Source organism: Rhopalosiphum padi, chromosome 3 (assembly GCF_020882245.1).
Source record: "Rhopalosiphum padi isolate XX-2018 chromosome 3, ASM2088224v1, whole genome shotgun sequence".
NCBI classification, from domain to species: Eukaryota; Metazoa; Arthropoda; class Insecta; order Hemiptera; family Aphididae; genus Rhopalosiphum; species Rhopalosiphum padi.
In genome coordinates this window covers 44,998,632-45,016,146 of record NC_083599.1, presented here as the reverse complement: position 1 = coordinate 45,016,146, position 17,515 = coordinate 44,998,632, and the positions used below count along the sequence as shown (strand labels likewise).

The following is a 17,515-nucleotide window of genomic DNA, read 5'->3' as shown; positions in this document are numbered from 1 at the left end:
TGATTGGAGGAGGGAACAAAATTCAGTTGTTTGATTATTTAATTACTGATGAAATATTTTATTTATCTTTTCTTAATTTTGTCATACCTAAAAATTACAGTTTTACAATCAAAAATTTTAAATGGATACATATTTTGTTTATCCTGTATAAAAAGAAGTCTTAAAATAAAATAAAATACAAACAACTTTTAGTTGAATAATAATTTAATATATGAAGGAATAATGTTACATTCTTATACATCATTATATTTTAAAACTAAATATTAATATTTAATGCCCTAAATGCTACACAATGTGCTTTCGTATACTACAGAGTATGCGAGTGCAAGCGAAAGTTAATCATCAATTGTGGAAGACGTGTTTCATTAGGGGAGATTGGAAACGTACAAATGGGATAAAAATATTCATAACGTCGTAGCATGTGCTTGATTTTAATTATTACTGATATGTTTTTGAAAATGTATTACATTATTTCTATTAATTGAATGCAAAGTTGCATTTATACATAAGAACAACAGACTAAAGATTTTTTTTTGAAGCAATCATATAAAATTTAATTTCAAGTACATGTTCAATTTCATGTATTTATTTACAAGATTTTTGTTCAATGTTTTTGTAGCAGATATCGCATTTAACGTAACAGCACCAAACAAATTTGCAATTGCAGTGTTCCTCTTCCTTCACAACCTAAGAAAAAAAAAGAAAAAATATTTTACTTCATATTTATCAATATTAGACATTATTTATTACCTTAGTGATATAACCACGACCACAACACAGTTTATTACAAGAATCCGGCCCAGTAGATGTAATGTTGCACTTGCGACCTTCTGTACCCAGTACTCCATTTTCAAAGTCTTGTTTACAATAGTTTGGTGACTTCTGTATATGCACCAATTCTTTTGATTCAATTAACATTCGTTTTTTTAGTCTCTTCAAAGCTCTGGGCTCTCTCTTCTTATGCATAGTACTGTTTTTCTTTTGTAAATCGCTCGTAGTATGATTTATCTATCGTCATGAATAATAGAAGTCATCAAAACCCATGATAATTATTATTTAAAAAAAAAATCAATCTACAACATACAAGAATAGCCTTTCCATATTTCTGTTTGAGTTCATTACCAATCTCATTGAACGATGGCATAAATTTCCAACAGGTTTTTAGTTCACATGATCCAGATACACCATGACAACGACAATGCATTTTCATTAACGACATTACAATCTAAAAACAGGATAATTTAGATAACTAACATTTATTTGCAGATTAATGATACCAGGATCCCCTGATAAGTAATAATAATAATAAAATACAAATTGTATAATTTTTCTGATATAGTTTAATGGTAAAACTATGTGGACATCTCAAAAATTATTATTATGATCGATTATAAATAAATGCTATTCATTGCTATCTAAACCATATTATATGCTGAAACAGTTTAACAACAAAATAACAACTGTCTTTCTTACCTGTCGGCCTACTTCGTTGTTATGCAAATTCATTTTGAGGCGATTAGACCAGATTCTTTTTTGTTTTGTGGTTTTGAAATTATCCGGACGATTGGGTTCAGAACCATCAACAAATTTTCGAGAGAATTGCAATCCAAAACGCAAATTATCACTAAAGTTGGAAAATATATATTAAACACTATACAATCTAATCTATTTTTCAGGTAACAGTATATTTGACGTCTGAAACAGGACTTTTTCTTAATGTTAGGCCAAATTTAATACAAGTTTTATTTAATTAAATTTGATTATGGTAATAAATGTCAGGTAAAGAATAACTTTTAAAAAAATTTGCCTACATATAATATGAAAAAAAGATATTGCTAGGTACTTATGAAAATATAAGTTTTAGACATAAACTTTCTAGAAAAGTTAAATATTGGAAATGTTCTTGTAAATATATATTTTAATTTTTATACCAATGCAAAAATGTCCTAATAAAGTTCAATGCAATTTAATGTTACCAAAAAAAAAAAAAACATGATTATATTGTTTATACAATATATGTTATTATCTTAATCTAATAATATTTACCTGCAACCTCCCCATTTCCATCCTTCAGGTGTCGTTTGTCCATGCTGCATAGAGTCACAACTACATTCAGTTAATCTTCCTGAACTGCATGCATTTGTAATTGAATACACTACACCTGCACTAGTGATAGCGTAGATAAAGGCAGTCTCTTTACTACCTACTCAAACACATAATTATAATTATTAACTATGAACTTGTCTGATTTAATTTTTTTAATATTAATAAATGAATACATTTATTTTTATTATTAAATCTATTATACAGTGTGATTCCTTTTAAAGGTAACCCTAAATAATTCTGTCCAGTGACCGGATTAATATGCAGTTTTCGGGAGGGGATAGGGAATACATAAATACACATTTCTTGATGGTTTTTACATTTTTAGATCTTTCAGTGTGCACATGCGCAATACAACTTGCATTTTATAAAATGGCAACAGGTGTTTTGAATACCAAATTCGGATAGACCGAATTTTTTTTAAGTCGATTTGGTCCTTTTTACCATAGCTCTAAAATCAAAATTGACTAAATGGCAACCAGTCAGTTTCGATAAAAATTATTGAATTTTTTAACAATCATACTAGAATTTTATGAATTATTATGAAATAGTAGATAGTTGCCATTTAAAAAAATGCAAGTTGTATTGCGCATGCGCACACGAAAAACTCTAAAAATCATCAAGAAATGTGTATTTATGTATTCCCTATCCCCTCCCGATAACCGCATATTAATCCAATGTAAGAACCTGGTTGATATTAAACTTATGAAGTATTATAAAAAAATCTGTAAGCCAATAAAACTGATACCAATGTTAATCACGATATTGTTACATCAATTTTCTATGTTATTTAAATGTTAGTTTTATTTTTGCTCAAAGCTTTTGTGTAAGTGAGAACCATTGTTACTTTTACTGTTATGATGCTCTAAATGTAGTTTAATGAAGGTAGAAGATATGAATAACAAGGTGATTTTTCTAAACATTAATTAAACTAACTGTCATAAACTAATGCATTCATTAGTATCTAAAAGATAATATTTTACCAATTATATACAATTCTAATTATATTATATTAATTAGTCAAAAACTATTTATGATAAAATGTTAGAAGTATTATGACTGTTATAAAAACTAATCGGTTCCGTAGCTAGAGGTTGTTGACATAGACAATCTCCGAGGGCATAAAAATAATTAGTGTGTAACAAAAATCCACAATTAACAAAAATTATATCAATTGTCAAACATTATTATTTTATTTTTTACTCTACTATTCAAGAATAAACACTAGGTGACACTATAGAACTACACATGTTATATTAGTCAACTAAAGAAAACTGAGAATCAATATTGATAAAGTTTATTATTTACAATGAAAATTATAAAAATTGAAGTATTATTGACAACAATTCAACAAATGTGCGATACCGGCGTTAAGAATACTGTAAAAATATCTACAATTTAACTGTTGAACTTGAAATCGAACCAAATATACTCAAAAAAATTATTACTCAAAGTAATATGAGTCATTTAAACTTGCAGAGGATGAAGGGCATTTATTAACACCCATTGAAGAACTTAAATTTTAGTCGTGTTTGATTCCATTATTTTCTAGTTGTATCAGATACAATAGAAATGATATATTATTTGCGACTGAATTTTTAAGAGGTTAATTCTTAAATAATCAATTGGATGATGAAAAAAAAAAAATTAAAACAAATTTATCGGAAATAATTTTACTGTGTTAGCTTTATCACGAGAGTCAATTCCCTATTATCCAACAGTAGGTAATAATATCTGGGGAATTTCAAAGGCTTTCATTAGTATTTTAATTTTTAAACGAGTATCTAAAATATTATAACTTTAAAATACTTGTAGCTCACTTTAAAATCAAAATACTAATAAAAGCCTATAAGATGGCCTAGATCAGGGGTCTCCAAGCTTTTTTTATGCCGGGCCAAATCTGAGATATATATTTTCATTACGGGCCAACATTTTTTGAGGAATAATGAGGTAATGAAATTGAAGAGTAGATAAGATTCAATATTATATACTTATTATTTTATAGTGTACTTGATCAGTTAGAAAAATCTGTCGATCATGAGTTTGATAGCATTATTATTGTTTCAAGTCTCTCGATAAATATTATTTGACCAGTGCGTAACTGCGCAAGTATTGAGTACACTGTAAGTCAGATAAGTGTGATCAATGGATTTTTCTATTATTAGTTAATAAGTAATAACTATTATTATAATTTATAATAAGTTACTATAAACAAATGAACCAATGAACAAATTTATTTATTTAACTAATTAAATAAATTAAAAATAATGAAAACTAATATATTATTTTCAAAACATAAATTATCTTGGTAGATAGATAGGTAAATTTAATCTAATATTAAAGCTAACAGCATAAAATTAATTTTGCTATTCCGCTGGAACGCAAATCTTCTGTTTTATGTTGGTACAACGGAAATAACACATGCGAGTATGACATGCTCTTAAATATTCTGTTGATTTTAATGAACAAGAGTTGTGTCTAGAAATTTTATAATTCAAGAACCGGTATATATTTTTTTCTTGACTTAAAAAATGTCTACTATGTTAGTTTCTAGTATGATACACATAGAATCAATTAAAATTGCTTTTAAAATCTATCTCACTCTTCCACTTACTGTTGCTCTTTATAAAAAAAGTTTCATTAAGCTAGAACGAATAAAAAAAAAACTATTGGGCAAGAGCACCTTACAAATTTGTCAATTTTGTCAATCAAACAAGTTATGGTTAACATAAAATTAATTATGAGCATAATTAATGATTTTGCATTAGTGAAATCAAGAAAAAATAAAATTTGTTTTAAACTCCTATTACTTTTATTTTGTTTTTAAAAAATTGTTAAAATATAATTTTCTCATTATTTGAAGTAAAAAGCTTATTTATTAATTTTATAAAAGTACTTTTATTAAAAATATCCTAAAATATGTTATTTGGTATCATAATTACACTATAAAAAAAAAAAAAATGTCCTATTATAATTATATATAGTAAGTATAAATTATTTTGGCAAAGGAGTCTTAACCACATTAAACGTCTTGGAGGCCTATTGATAATATAGAGGGTGCAAAATTTTATTTTGATAAGAGCAATAAAGGGTATTCAATACTATAAAATGTATATACTAATGAGTTCCAAACCTTTGTCCAGTGTGGGACCAAATACACTTTGTTCATTTTCCATAACTGAACAATTCCATCGTTCATGACGAAATTGAAGTTGACACTGTTCAATGGCTTTTTTAGCTCCATCAGATACTGAGTATATAGCATTTGGATGCTTCATGCACACATCCACCTGTTTTGATGCTAAACCTGGCAAGGCACCACAAACAGCCCTGGCTTGAACTATTTCTGGATCCTCGATTTCTGAACCTGGTGATGCTTGTTGCTGTTGAAGAGGTGGTGGTATTCCTATTATACCTAAATACCTACAATTAAAAATTGGTGAAAAATTAAGAAATTTTATAAAAGAATACTCAAAATAACTAATTACAAAAAAGGGGCTAATTATTATCAACTCTATGGGTTAATTTGTATATGTATATATAAATAATACATATTATATAAATGTATATGAAAATAGATACCGATTCTGAGGTTTTTCTATACATACACATTATGTATACTACAAGCTATTATCTGAAAAATATATAAACTTACAAAGAATACACTACAAACAAAAAAGTAATAATAATAAAATAAGCTATTACGAGTTACTGATGAAAGGAAACCTAGTTTATTGTACCATTTGTACCTATAGAGGCTAAATGACTGTTGGTATTAACAAAATACGCAATGTCAAGTTATAATAAAATTTACTAAAATATTTGAACAAAAAATACAATCCAATTAAAACAATCAATCTGTTTAAAAATATTGAAAGCATTTTAAAGTTATACAAAATAAATAATTCAAAAAATGCTAAACGTCACAACAGTAAAAATGAAAATAATGACACTCAAACTACATAACGCAATATTTAGCAAACACAATATAGTGACTACAGTCACTTGCCAATGGAAACTAGCTAATAAAATGACTTACATCCAATTTGGACTCGCAGATAATGCAAACGGCAGAAACAACACAATCAGTTGAATGAAACTCATCAAATTTCTCATACTGGCCAATGTTACAGATAATATAAGAATTGATGTACTCTATATGAACTGTAGAGAATTTGTATAGATTAACCGAACAACATCGTCATCCTAGTATAAACTATGACATACGAGTAGGGCCATCAAAAAACCAAACAGTCACCAAGTCGGGACACCTAGATGACAGTTGCAGATGTATGTGACCTACGGACGTATATAAGCCGATCGTTGAAATTGTTTGGAATGCATTCACGGTACCAAACGATTACATGGCGCACTTACTGCGTTCGTATGAGCAATCATCAACATTGTAGTTGTTGCAGATGGATCTAGTGGCGACCAAGTTGCTGGGTGGCGATTGCGGAGTCCGGAGTGCAGACGACGACTAAACGTTACTCTCCAGGCCCGGATAGAGGGAATTCGGACTACGAACGACTGACGAATTGCTGCTGTGTAACAACCGTGAACGATTTGAACTTTGCAGAGGCGACAAGAGAGTGCAGAGACAAAGTACTCGATAGACGATATTGTTATTATTATTTATTAACGTACACGGACGGCAAGGTTTATAGATAAAATATAGTTAATGTAGATAATATCGCTTGGACAGTAGAATGGATGATAATTGATTAGGATTGCGTAAGGTTTTCGCACTGAACGAACGGTCCGCACCGTCGGAGATCGCTCTGACTAATGACCATCACTTCACCATCACCACCGACAACATCGTTTGCGTTTACAACGTATCCCCACTCCGTTCACAGTTGCAATTAGCCAGATGGTAACGACAATCACTCCTTCCAAACTGTTACACTGATATTTAATTTTCCATTACACAGATATTGTGTTTCCGTTATAATAATATATTAATATATACGTACAACCATGTGTTGTATATACACATTTTAATTTATTTACGTTGAATTCATATTAGTTTATTACCATCAGTCATCCCTCACCGAGACACCGACCCGTCGGCAAACGTTAATAAAATTAGTGCAACATCTGGTCTGCGGTATAATTAATTCGCAAGTCGGTCTACGCTTACGCACCGACGAAACGGATTATTGATTATTATCTCGTTTATTTAAACATTATTCTATATTCGCTCATCTACGTTAGTGTATTCCGTTTTTACGTTTTCGAGCGGTGCATACATACAATTATTAATTTTCTTATTATTTCGTAGTCCCGTTGCCATTTTACTGCTAAGCGGTAGCGGTTCAAGTTGTTCCAAGAAATTTGCATGCATAACTTATTACGTAAGCTGTTCATGTAATTAATAAAAACAATTATATACGTAGGTAATTGGTGTATGAATATTTAATAACTATATGTCTATATTGAATGTATTGGCACTTATTGTGAGAAAATGTGCATCTAAAAACAGCAAAATACCCATGTGTGCTAAAAATTATTGTTTCTAAAAAAAAAAAAAAAAAAAATTAAAACTACGAATTAAAAATCATATTTTAATAATCTTTAAACATGTTAAACATTAAATACCTATACAAAACGACATAACCTAATCTACTTATTAAGTTGAATTACATTTAACAATTATTATTTTCATACTTTTCTAATTGAAAGCACTTAAATTGTTGGATCTTGGAAATTTATCTCAGTGTCTAACACCAGGTGTGCATATTTGAAGTAAGTACATGTTTTTATTATTATTTATAGATTTTTACGAAATAAGCAGAAATAAATTGTATATCTATATTTTTATTATAGTTTATGTATTTTATATAATATGTAACGTTTATCTGAGGAATTTCAATATCAGTATTTAATATATAATAACCTTGCATAAGTGAAACTAGTGATGGGAATAATCGAATGATAAGTAGTCAAAAACAAAATAATCGAATAATTAGTAAGTAGTCGAATTAAAAATAATCAAGTATTCGAATGATTCATGATTTACATTGCTTGAACTGGTTGTATAAATTATAAATAATCAAATAATTATGATGTGTGGTGTCGTGTGAAATGTATTTTCAATCCAAATATTTATACGTATGTTACGAGCCATGGCTCTAATGTAGAAATTCTTATATAAAATACTGTAAAGAATAAACATAAACCGTTTAACAAATTAATAATACAAACATATGAAGGCCAAAACGTTATCGACAGAACAATGTGTACTATTTAATTTAGACATTAAAGGATGATCACACGTCGCTCAAATTCGTAGAAAAGTCGAAACTCATAAGACGGATATCAAAATCAGCGACGTGAATATTATAATTAATACGAGGCCCTTGTGTAAACGGAGTGTCCATCACCATTACCACCACTCTATTGTGAGCCGTCCGTATATAAGGGTGATCAAGACGAGAGCTCGGCAGACGGTTAAGGATATCCAAGACGCTCAGAGGCAGGTCGTAACACCACTCATTGTCTTTTATATCAGTATTAGGAGTCAGGTCGTAACACCGCTCACCATCACTTTAATATTTACTTACATTGTAATTTTGTATCAAGTTTAAAACGTATAATAAAGATATTTGTACACTTATACATCAGTATTTCCATTCCTACGTTGATGTATGAATCGACGTCAGTCGGGACGTAACACGTATTAAAGGAAAATATTATTTATATAACAAAAAAATAATATCACGAATTCACGATTAGGCTCGAGACGTAGGTATTTAGTACGATCGGACGGAGTTGGCTACAATATACGTCGATAATAATTTGAAAAAGACAAAAAAAGAATAATTGTTAAGTATTTATAACATACATACATCATTGTAGAATAGAAAAAAATACCAGTATTAATCGGCGTAGATAAAGTTATGTCGATAAAGCTATAATACTTTTCGTACAAAATGTGCATACATACCTGCCAATGGGTTAATATTTAACATCAAACTGTTCATTGACTAGGTTCGAATAAGTTTTACGGACTGATTTAAGTATTTAATAAGTATTGAGTATTTTAAGTTTAATTTTTGTAATGGCACCTAATAAAAAGTCGATAGTGTGGGACGGGACTTATTCTAAGGATTTTTTTCAACTACGCATTTTTTTCTTAAATTTAACTATAATAATATCGAAATATAATATGAAATTATAGTTTAAAATGATGATATTTTTAGCTTTAAGGTGGAATAATTTAAAATTTAACCTATTAAGAAGAAATAAAATAAATATTTACGTTTAAAATATTTTATTAAATATTAATGTCCTTTTTTCTTTTTTTGTAAAATTTATATACACAACACATAGCACACAAAATTTTAAAACATTCTTTTTTTAATTTTTTGCTCAGTTTCTTCTTCAGATTTTCTTTTTGTTGCTTCTATAAATATCCTGTTAAACTAGGGTGACCATACGTCCCGTATTATACGGGATTGTCCCGTTTTTCCACTTTGTGTCCCGTTGTCCCGACAAAAGTTATACGGGACGCATTTTGTCCCGTATTTTCAAGTAGGTCCCGTATTATTCCCGTTTTTCTCTTTATTGTTAATTTATAATTTTATAATTTTTTTTTTTTTTATTCTACGATATTTTTGTATCACAATATTCAATAAAACATCTAATCTATACTTATCAGAATTATTTTTAGATTCTTGTCTTAACAATAAATTATTATAATTGCTGCGAGTTGAAAATAGAGAACTAATAATGTCACATTATTATCGACACGTTAAACCGACGATTATAAATACTAATGATATAACGATAACGTACAAAATGTTATTAATATTATTATATTGATGTGTGACGTCGTCTACTAAATAAGTACAATTCCATTCACCACAACCAGTTTGTTGTCAAATATAATGTCTATTTTTATTTTATAATATCTATGTAAAATTATAAATATAATTTGTTATTAATATTTATACGTGAGTGTCGAGTTCACGATGACATTCACAGTGTAGTCGTAGTCGTAGTGACGTATTGACGTGTCACGTGTAGTTTATTAAGCTTATTTAAAATTCAGTGTACCATAATACCTAATTTGTTTTTTAAAATGCCCAAAAGACGGTGCGTTTTTACTCCACAATTAAAATTAGAATTTCCTTTTTTACAAGATGCTGACGAAGTAGGAAAAATATTTTGTACCATATGTAAGTCAGTGTTTTCTATAGAACATGGTGGACGTTCAGACATAACACAACATGTTACAAAAGTAAAAAAACATTTACTGGCATTATCAGCTGCATCAAAACACGAAAAGGTAACTTCTTTTTTTTTTAAAAATGATCCGAGTGGGTCCACTGACGAAAGTAGACGTACTGCAGCACAAGAAGGGATATTCGCATTTCATACCGTGATACACAATCACTCATTTCGATCAATGGACTGCACATCATCTCTTTTAAAACAAATGTATAATAAAAAATTTACATGTGCGAGAACTAAGGCTGAATCGATTGTTTTAAATGTGTTAGCTCCTTTCGCCATGCAACAAATTTATAAGGAAATAGAAAATATAAATTTTGCTACAATTATGATAGATACTTCTAACCATAAGAACCTAAAAATCGTACCAATTTTAATACGTTATTTCAAACCAAATTCGGGAATACAAATCAAAGTTTTTGAAGTAACAAATTTAAAAGGAGAAACAGCAAATATTTTATCAACTTATATAATTGAAAGTTTAAAAAAGCATAAGTTGTCAGATAAAATTGTTGCATTTTCTGGAGATAATTGCAATACTAACTTTGGAGGTGTTTTAAGAAAAGGATCAAATAATGTTTTTTCAATTTTAAATAACAATTTAAAAACGAATATTTTTGGAGTAGGTTGCGCTGCTCATATTTTGCACAACGCTATGCAATCAAGTGCTGATGTGTTACCTATTGATGTAGAAATCATAGTTAACAAAATTTTTCAATTTTTTCATATCTATACAGTTCGAGTTGAACATTTGAAAGAGTTTTGTGAATATGCAAATGTTGAATATAAAAATATTCTTGGAAGTGTAAAAACTCCTTGGTTATCCTTATTACCTGCAATAACAAGAATTATTGATATTTACCCGGGCTTAAAATCATACTTCGAGAAACAGGAAAAGTGTCCTACAATATTAAAATCGTTTTTTAACGATCCTATGTCTATAGTGTGGTTTCATTTTTTACAAAGCCAATTAAAGGTTGTCTGTGATACTGTAACTAAAATAGAAGGAGATAAAATATCAGCCTGTGAAGTTGCAGAGGAATTAGAAATTTTAGTTGGAAAAATAAAAAATAGAAAACATCTAAACTTCCTTACAACAAATATTTTATCGCTTTTAAATGATTTAAAAAACAATAATATGTATAATGAAAGCTCATTCAAAAAAAGTACTGATCTATTTTATAATACTTTTTTATCTTACGTAGAAAAATGGGGTTGCCACTTTGACCAGTTGAAAATATTTCATTGGGTCCAACTAATAAACTGTCCTACTTGGGAAAATGTTCAAAAATGTATTAAATTTCTTATGGAAAACAACCGAAATAATTCTAACATAAAATTAGATGAAGATAATTTATTTGATGAATTCAGTCATGTAGAACAAATTTTTAAATCACGAATTCATGAATGGCAAAAAAATTCCGCTAAAGTAGAAGTTAAGTGGTGTGAAATATTTGAATACACTAAAGCTCATAACATTGATACAACTAACATATCAAAAATCGTAGAATATTCTTTGGCAATTCCTGGTACAAATGCTGCAGTAGAACGGATTTTTTCAACCATTAATGTGTTGTGGACAGATGAAAAAAATCGATTTTTGGTTGAAACTATCAAATCAATTATAATCGTAAAAACACACTTTAAAAACTTATGTTGTAATGAGTTTTATAATATTCTATTAAAAGAAACTAGGTTACTTGATGAAATCGGTTCAGCACAAAAGTATACAAAAACATCAAAAGAAGAAATTTACATGCCATCGTCATCAAAATAATTTTTTTTTGGACTTTTGTGTACATATTATACTTATTAATATTTTATTTGTATTTAAAAACTATTATACAACATACATTTAATTTGTTTTTTTTATATTAATATATTTAGTTAAAATTAGAATTTCCTTTTTTTTTTTTTTTTAGTTAAGTAACTAAAGTGTCCCGTATTTTTATTTTATTTTTATGGTCACCCTATGTTAAACCATTCTTGATGTTTGGCTTTAGGTGTGTCTTTAATGCGGCGTTCGTTTTGATTTAACCATATTTGTGTTGCTGGTCTTGGATTCCAATTTTGAAGAGCAGGCATGTTAAAATTAATATAAATATATTAATTTTTTGTTTCAACATGCAAACTTTGATTTTAGAATATTACTTTTACTGATTAATCGTTCAACGTCAGCGCTGTGAGGTTTTGCAGCTAAAACACGAGCAAGTAAAATACTAATATTTTTAAACTCTTTGGACCCATTTAAATATTGCACTAATTTAGGCAATGGCATTTGTCGTATTTCTTCTAATTCATTATGTTCCATTAAATCTGTATATTCCATATTTAGATCAGCTAAATCTAAATCCTTACCCAAAACGTCAAATACATTTCTGATGTTAGCATTGCAATCAAGGTTAGCAACAGGTTTGATAGTACTAACAAAGTTTTCATCAATATAGCAAATAATTGAACTCAATGATTTAATTTTGTTTACAACTGATTCAGTATGTTTAACAAGATCCAAAACCGTTATTTTATCACTGAATAATTTGTTGACTAAAATGGCCTATACATCGACCAAAAATGCAAATAAAAAAATAGTATCCTTATTAGTTAATAATAATAAAAATCCGTTGGACTCTCTCTTTAGAATTTTCCATATATATAACCAGAGCTTCCCATGAAATAAATATTGCGTTAACTAAACTAAAATAAAATTCTGTCCATCGCACTTGAAAAAATCTTTAATGATAAATATGTCAAATATGCACTTAAATATTTCTGTTTTTTTGAAATTTTTAGTATCCTAGCAACCGCTTAGAAAAAATAACCAACGCTAATAATAATCCAGGAGTGAACGCATACAAAAAATTTCATTCAAATCGGTCTAGCCGTTTAGGAGTTCAGTGACATAGTTGTAAGGTTCCAGTTCCATGAATTTTTAGCTGTACCAATTTCTGCATCAATGGAATAGTCGTAAAATAACGATCGAAAAATACAGATGAACCTTCTGGTATTGTATTAATAAGATGTAAAATTACAGCAGGTCCAAAACCTTAAGTTTTATCTGGAAAAGGCGTGGTAAGACCTTGATATATCTCGAAATCGATAATTAGACCATCAGACGTAGTAATTACAATATTTTTGAGACCAACTGGTCTAGGTTTACCTTTAACAAATTGTCTAATTTGACAACATCCAAGAAAAAGTATCATTTGTTCATTAATTGAATAATAAGTTGATGATCGATCAATAGATAAGCACTTGTTCCATACAAAATCTATGAGTGGTTGCACTTTCCATAATTTGTTATTTTTTTTTATTTCATCACTTACGAAATTTGCAAAATGTAGATTTACTCTTAATTGAAAAAAAACGATCTCGAGACATTACCACTGAAACGAGGTCATATCGAAACTTAGCACTCCAATACATTCGGAGACGAGGAAATTAAATACAACCAATAATTACGTGAATTCCAAAAAAAATTTTTATTTCAATAGAAGATGTTTTTAATATTTTACCCGTATATTCCATATAATATTCATTAGTGCATGACGCAGCTAGTTCATATAATTCTTCGGGAAAATATTTTTTGAAGTATTCCATAGGTGTGCCTACAGGTGAGGTGTTCGGAACTTTTTCGGAAATTAATGAACTACTAGTAACACATTCATTCACACTTACTTGTGTGGTAGTTTCCAGTTGTTCTTCCCCTTCAGACTCGCTGGACTCGCCTAAATTATTATTTTCATGTTGACCAAGTAAAACATATGTTGGATCAGAATCATCATCGTCGTCATCAAATTCTACATAGGAATCTTCTAATAAATCTAAAATTTCATCAGGATTCATGGTGAATTTGAATATGTTACGCTGTTACGCACCTATAGACCGTACACTCATGAGCGTGATACTTAATTTTTTAAGTTAAAAAGCAACAACAAAAACAAATATTAAGCAATGGATATTGTTAGAAACAGCTGGGAAAAGATAGGATAAATAAAACAAAACAACCAATTCATTGCTATCTCAAATATACACTAAGAAAAGAACCTGAACACCAAGGATATCTAAAACTGATAAAAATCCAAAACTAATAATACATGGAGCATAGCTGTATTTTACCAAATTACTTTTAAAAATAAACTTAATCGATGTAACGTAACCTTCACAATCGTGCGAGACCGGTCTAAACAAAATAGAATAAATATAACAAATAAAAAAAAAACTATAACCTCACGATCGTGCCTTGTCGGTCTGTATAAGGGTTTATATCTTTAATTTAAAATTGAATTAAATTACATCGTTTGATAAATGTGTATGAAAATTAAATGATTCTTGAAAATTATGTAGTTTTATAATTTTTGAAATTTTTGATAAATTTATAACAAAATTTTTTTCGAATAATTCGATTAATTTGCTTTTGATTAATATGTCTGATACCATTATTTCTATTATCAAAATCTTTCGATTTAGATATGTCCTTTTATTTTACTTTAACTGTGAAACATGGTTTTCTGTGTTCCCTGAAGAGACAGGTTTAGCTCATTCAAAAGTTGAAATATGTCTGCAAGATAACATAATTTCATGTTCCAATCTATGTCTTTAAAGTATTGAACAAAGTCACAGTTTTTGCTTGACAAACATATTATTATTTCTTCTCTAAGTTCACTCAGTCTCTTTAATATCCGACCTCTCGAAAGCCAGCGAATTTCCGCATGTAGTAGTAGTTCTATGTGTGGATCCCATTTCATCACACAGGATTGCAAACAGTCACGAATTAAGAGCCCTTGACTTAATAAAATTAACCATTTTGACAGCTGTTGTTAGTACTTGATTCAACTCAGCACTCATTCTTTTACTTGCTAGCATTTCTCGGTGTATCATACAATGTGTGCCTTGTAAATTTGAAGCTACTTGTTTCATTTTTGCGACTAATCCCAAATGCCTACCAGTCATATTAGCCGCGCCATCAGTACAAATTGAGATACAGTCTGACCTTTTTAAGTCTGTACTTCAAAAATAATCGGATAATGCAGAAAAAATTGACGCTTTAAGAGCTAACTCATTTTCAGTTCCCGTATTTCGAATTTGTGTCTTCTGAACTTTTAATTGGCTCTCTTTTCTTTTAAAATAAATCTATTGACTTACTCTTATACTGCTAGTGTTTTGTTTCCAAATATCTTGTAAGTTTTGCTAGAGCAGTGTTTCCCAACCTTTTTACCACCACGGACCACTTCCACAATATTTTATAGGTCGCGGACCACCTCAATTTTACACAAACTAGGAAGACCTTTTTTTTTTTTTTGCTCATTAACAAGAATACACAAAATTTATTGAAAAATTTTTATTATTTTACTGTACTATTATATATAATTATTTAATTATTAAACTTTACTAATAATTTACTTAGTGTGATTTTTGTGGCTGCATTTCTTTGACCAGTTTTTCAATTCTCGGATGAATGTTGCTAATGGCTAAACGCATGTCGTCACTTACGTCCAAGCGATTTCTCTGTTTATTTTTGATCACAAGTAGACTGGAAAATCCTTGTTCACACAAATACGTAGTTGAAAATACTACTAAATAACGTAAGGCAATTTCCCGTAGTTGAATATGTAATGTTGCCCTTCTGCACCAAAATTCCTCAAGGTTCATACCAGAATCAAACATATTTTTGCAGTCAGAGTCATTTTGCAGTTCGATGACAGCTTCTTGAAGATATTCTGGGGCTTCTTCAACTTTTGCACAAAAAGGGTTTCGAATTATTTTTTGAACACTGTTAACTTCGTTCCATTCCGGAAAGTAGCGAATAAATTCAGATTTTAATTTTTCCAGATGTTTTTTTATGTTATGTTGAATTTCGATTAAAATATCAGCATATTGATCGTCGTTGATAAGAGTTTGGAATGTCTGAAATGCTGAATAATTATTATTCTCGATTTTATTCATCCATAGATTAATTTTGCATACAAATGCGCGAATTTTATCTTCAAAAATAAAAATATTTGCTCTAAATTCCAAGGTTTTGTGTCCCGAACCTTGAAGTTGCAAATTAAGGTTATTTAAGTGCTCAAAAATATCTACTAAATAAGCAAATTGTAATTCAAATTTCAAATCACAAAATTTTTCAAGTAACTCTGAATCCTTCTCGTTTAAAAATATTTTCATTTCCTCTTTTAGTTCATACAACCGTTTTAGCATATTCCCTTTTGAAAGCCAGCGAACCTCTGTATGAAAAAGTAATGTGTCGTATTCGGAGTCCAATTCAACACAAAGTTTTTTGAAAATACGTGTGTTAAGTGCTTTGCTTTTTACAAAATTCACTAACTTTATTGCCAGTTTCAAAATATTAGCTAATTCTTCTGGTAATGTTTTTGTAGCTAACGCTTGCCGATGAATGACGCAGTGTGTTGTTAAAGTTGACGGATTTTTTTCTTTCACTAATGTTGCAAGACCTGAACGACATCCTAGCATAGCTGGAGCTCCGTCCGTACAAAAGCCAACTAGTTTCTCCCACTTGAGATCATGATTTTCAAAATAATTACTAATGATCTGCATTACATCGATCCCTTTCGACGTTGTCTCAAGTACACTTGACAGCAATAACTCTTCTTTTATGGTCTTATCCTCAACGTCTAAAAACCGCACAAAAACTAATAACTGGCAACATTGCGCAATGTCAGTAGTTTCATCACATTGAAGAGCGAAGTAAGGGGAACTTTTTATTTTACCTAGTAGTTGCTCTTCGATATCGCATGACATTTTTCCAATTCGTGCCTTTACTGTATTATTGGACAGTGGCATATTTTGAATTTTTTTCTTGGCATCTTCTCCGAAAATGTTTGCAGCTATTAGCAAGCTAGGCTTAATTAATATTTCGCCGATACTGTGTGCTTTTTTTGACTTACTGATTAGTTGGGAGATTTCAAATGATGCAGTTAGCACTTGCTGTGACAATGCGACATTTGCCCCACTTGGTCCTAGTTTCATTTTCTTTAAGCTTTTACATTTTCCTTCAAAAAATTCGGGTGGTTGGTCTTTGAGCGTAGGATGAATCGTTTGCAAATGCCGCAGTAGCTTTGCTGGTTTCAAAGCATCGTTACTAAGCACAACAGTACATATCACACATTGAGGTCTTATTTCTCAATTTACTTCAATTTCAGTGAATCCATATTTAATA

At 29.6% G+C, this 17,515-nt stretch overlaps 3 protein-coding genes across 6 annotated transcripts; 1 reads left to right on the top strand and 2 right to left on the bottom strand.

The window, feature by feature from the left end:
- Window positions 1–186: 186 nt before the first annotated feature.
- LOC132928038 (protein Wnt-16-like) lies at window positions 187–6,898 on the bottom strand. Of its 4 annotated transcripts, none has more exons than XM_060992595.1 (8): window positions 6,331–6,898; window positions 6,143–6,267; window positions 5,237–5,526; window positions 2,047–2,203; window positions 1,474–1,624; window positions 1,085–1,225; window positions 751–1,008; window positions 187–687 (listed from the first exon to the last, which is right to left on the bottom strand). In XM_060992595.1, the coding sequence occupies exons 2-8, from the start codon at window positions 6,217–6,219 to the stop codon at window positions 586–588; spliced, it is 1,176 nt and encodes a 391-aa protein (XP_060848578.1). In that variant the 5' UTR covers window positions 6,220–6,267; window positions 6,331–6,898; the 3' UTR covers window positions 187–585. The 4 variants fall into 4 exon arrangements, with proteins under 4 accessions (XP_060848578.1, XP_060848576.1, XP_060848577.1 ...); XM_060992593.1 differs by having other exon boundaries at window positions 6,143–6,402; window positions 6,481–6,898; XM_060992594.1 differs by having other exon boundaries at window positions 6,143–6,374; window positions 6,481–6,898.
- A 2,642-nt stretch (window positions 6,899–9,540) lies between these two features.
- LOC132925115 (uncharacterized) lies at window positions 9,541–12,275 on the top strand. The gene has a single exon (XM_060989537.1). It carries the CDS (start codon window positions 10,190–10,192, stop codon window positions 12,116–12,118), a length of 1,929 nt encoding a protein of 642 aa, XP_060845520.1. The 5' UTR covers window positions 9,541–10,189; the 3' UTR covers window positions 12,119–12,275.
- A 3,466-nt stretch (window positions 12,276–15,741) lies between these two features.
- LOC132925114 (protein FAM200C-like) lies at window positions 15,742–17,149 on the bottom strand. Its single transcript, XM_060989535.1, has one exon. It carries the CDS (start codon window positions 17,137–17,139, stop codon window positions 15,742–15,744), a length of 1,398 nt encoding a protein of 465 aa, XP_060845518.1. The 5' UTR covers window positions 17,140–17,149.
- Window positions 17,150–17,515: the final 366 nt, after the last annotated feature.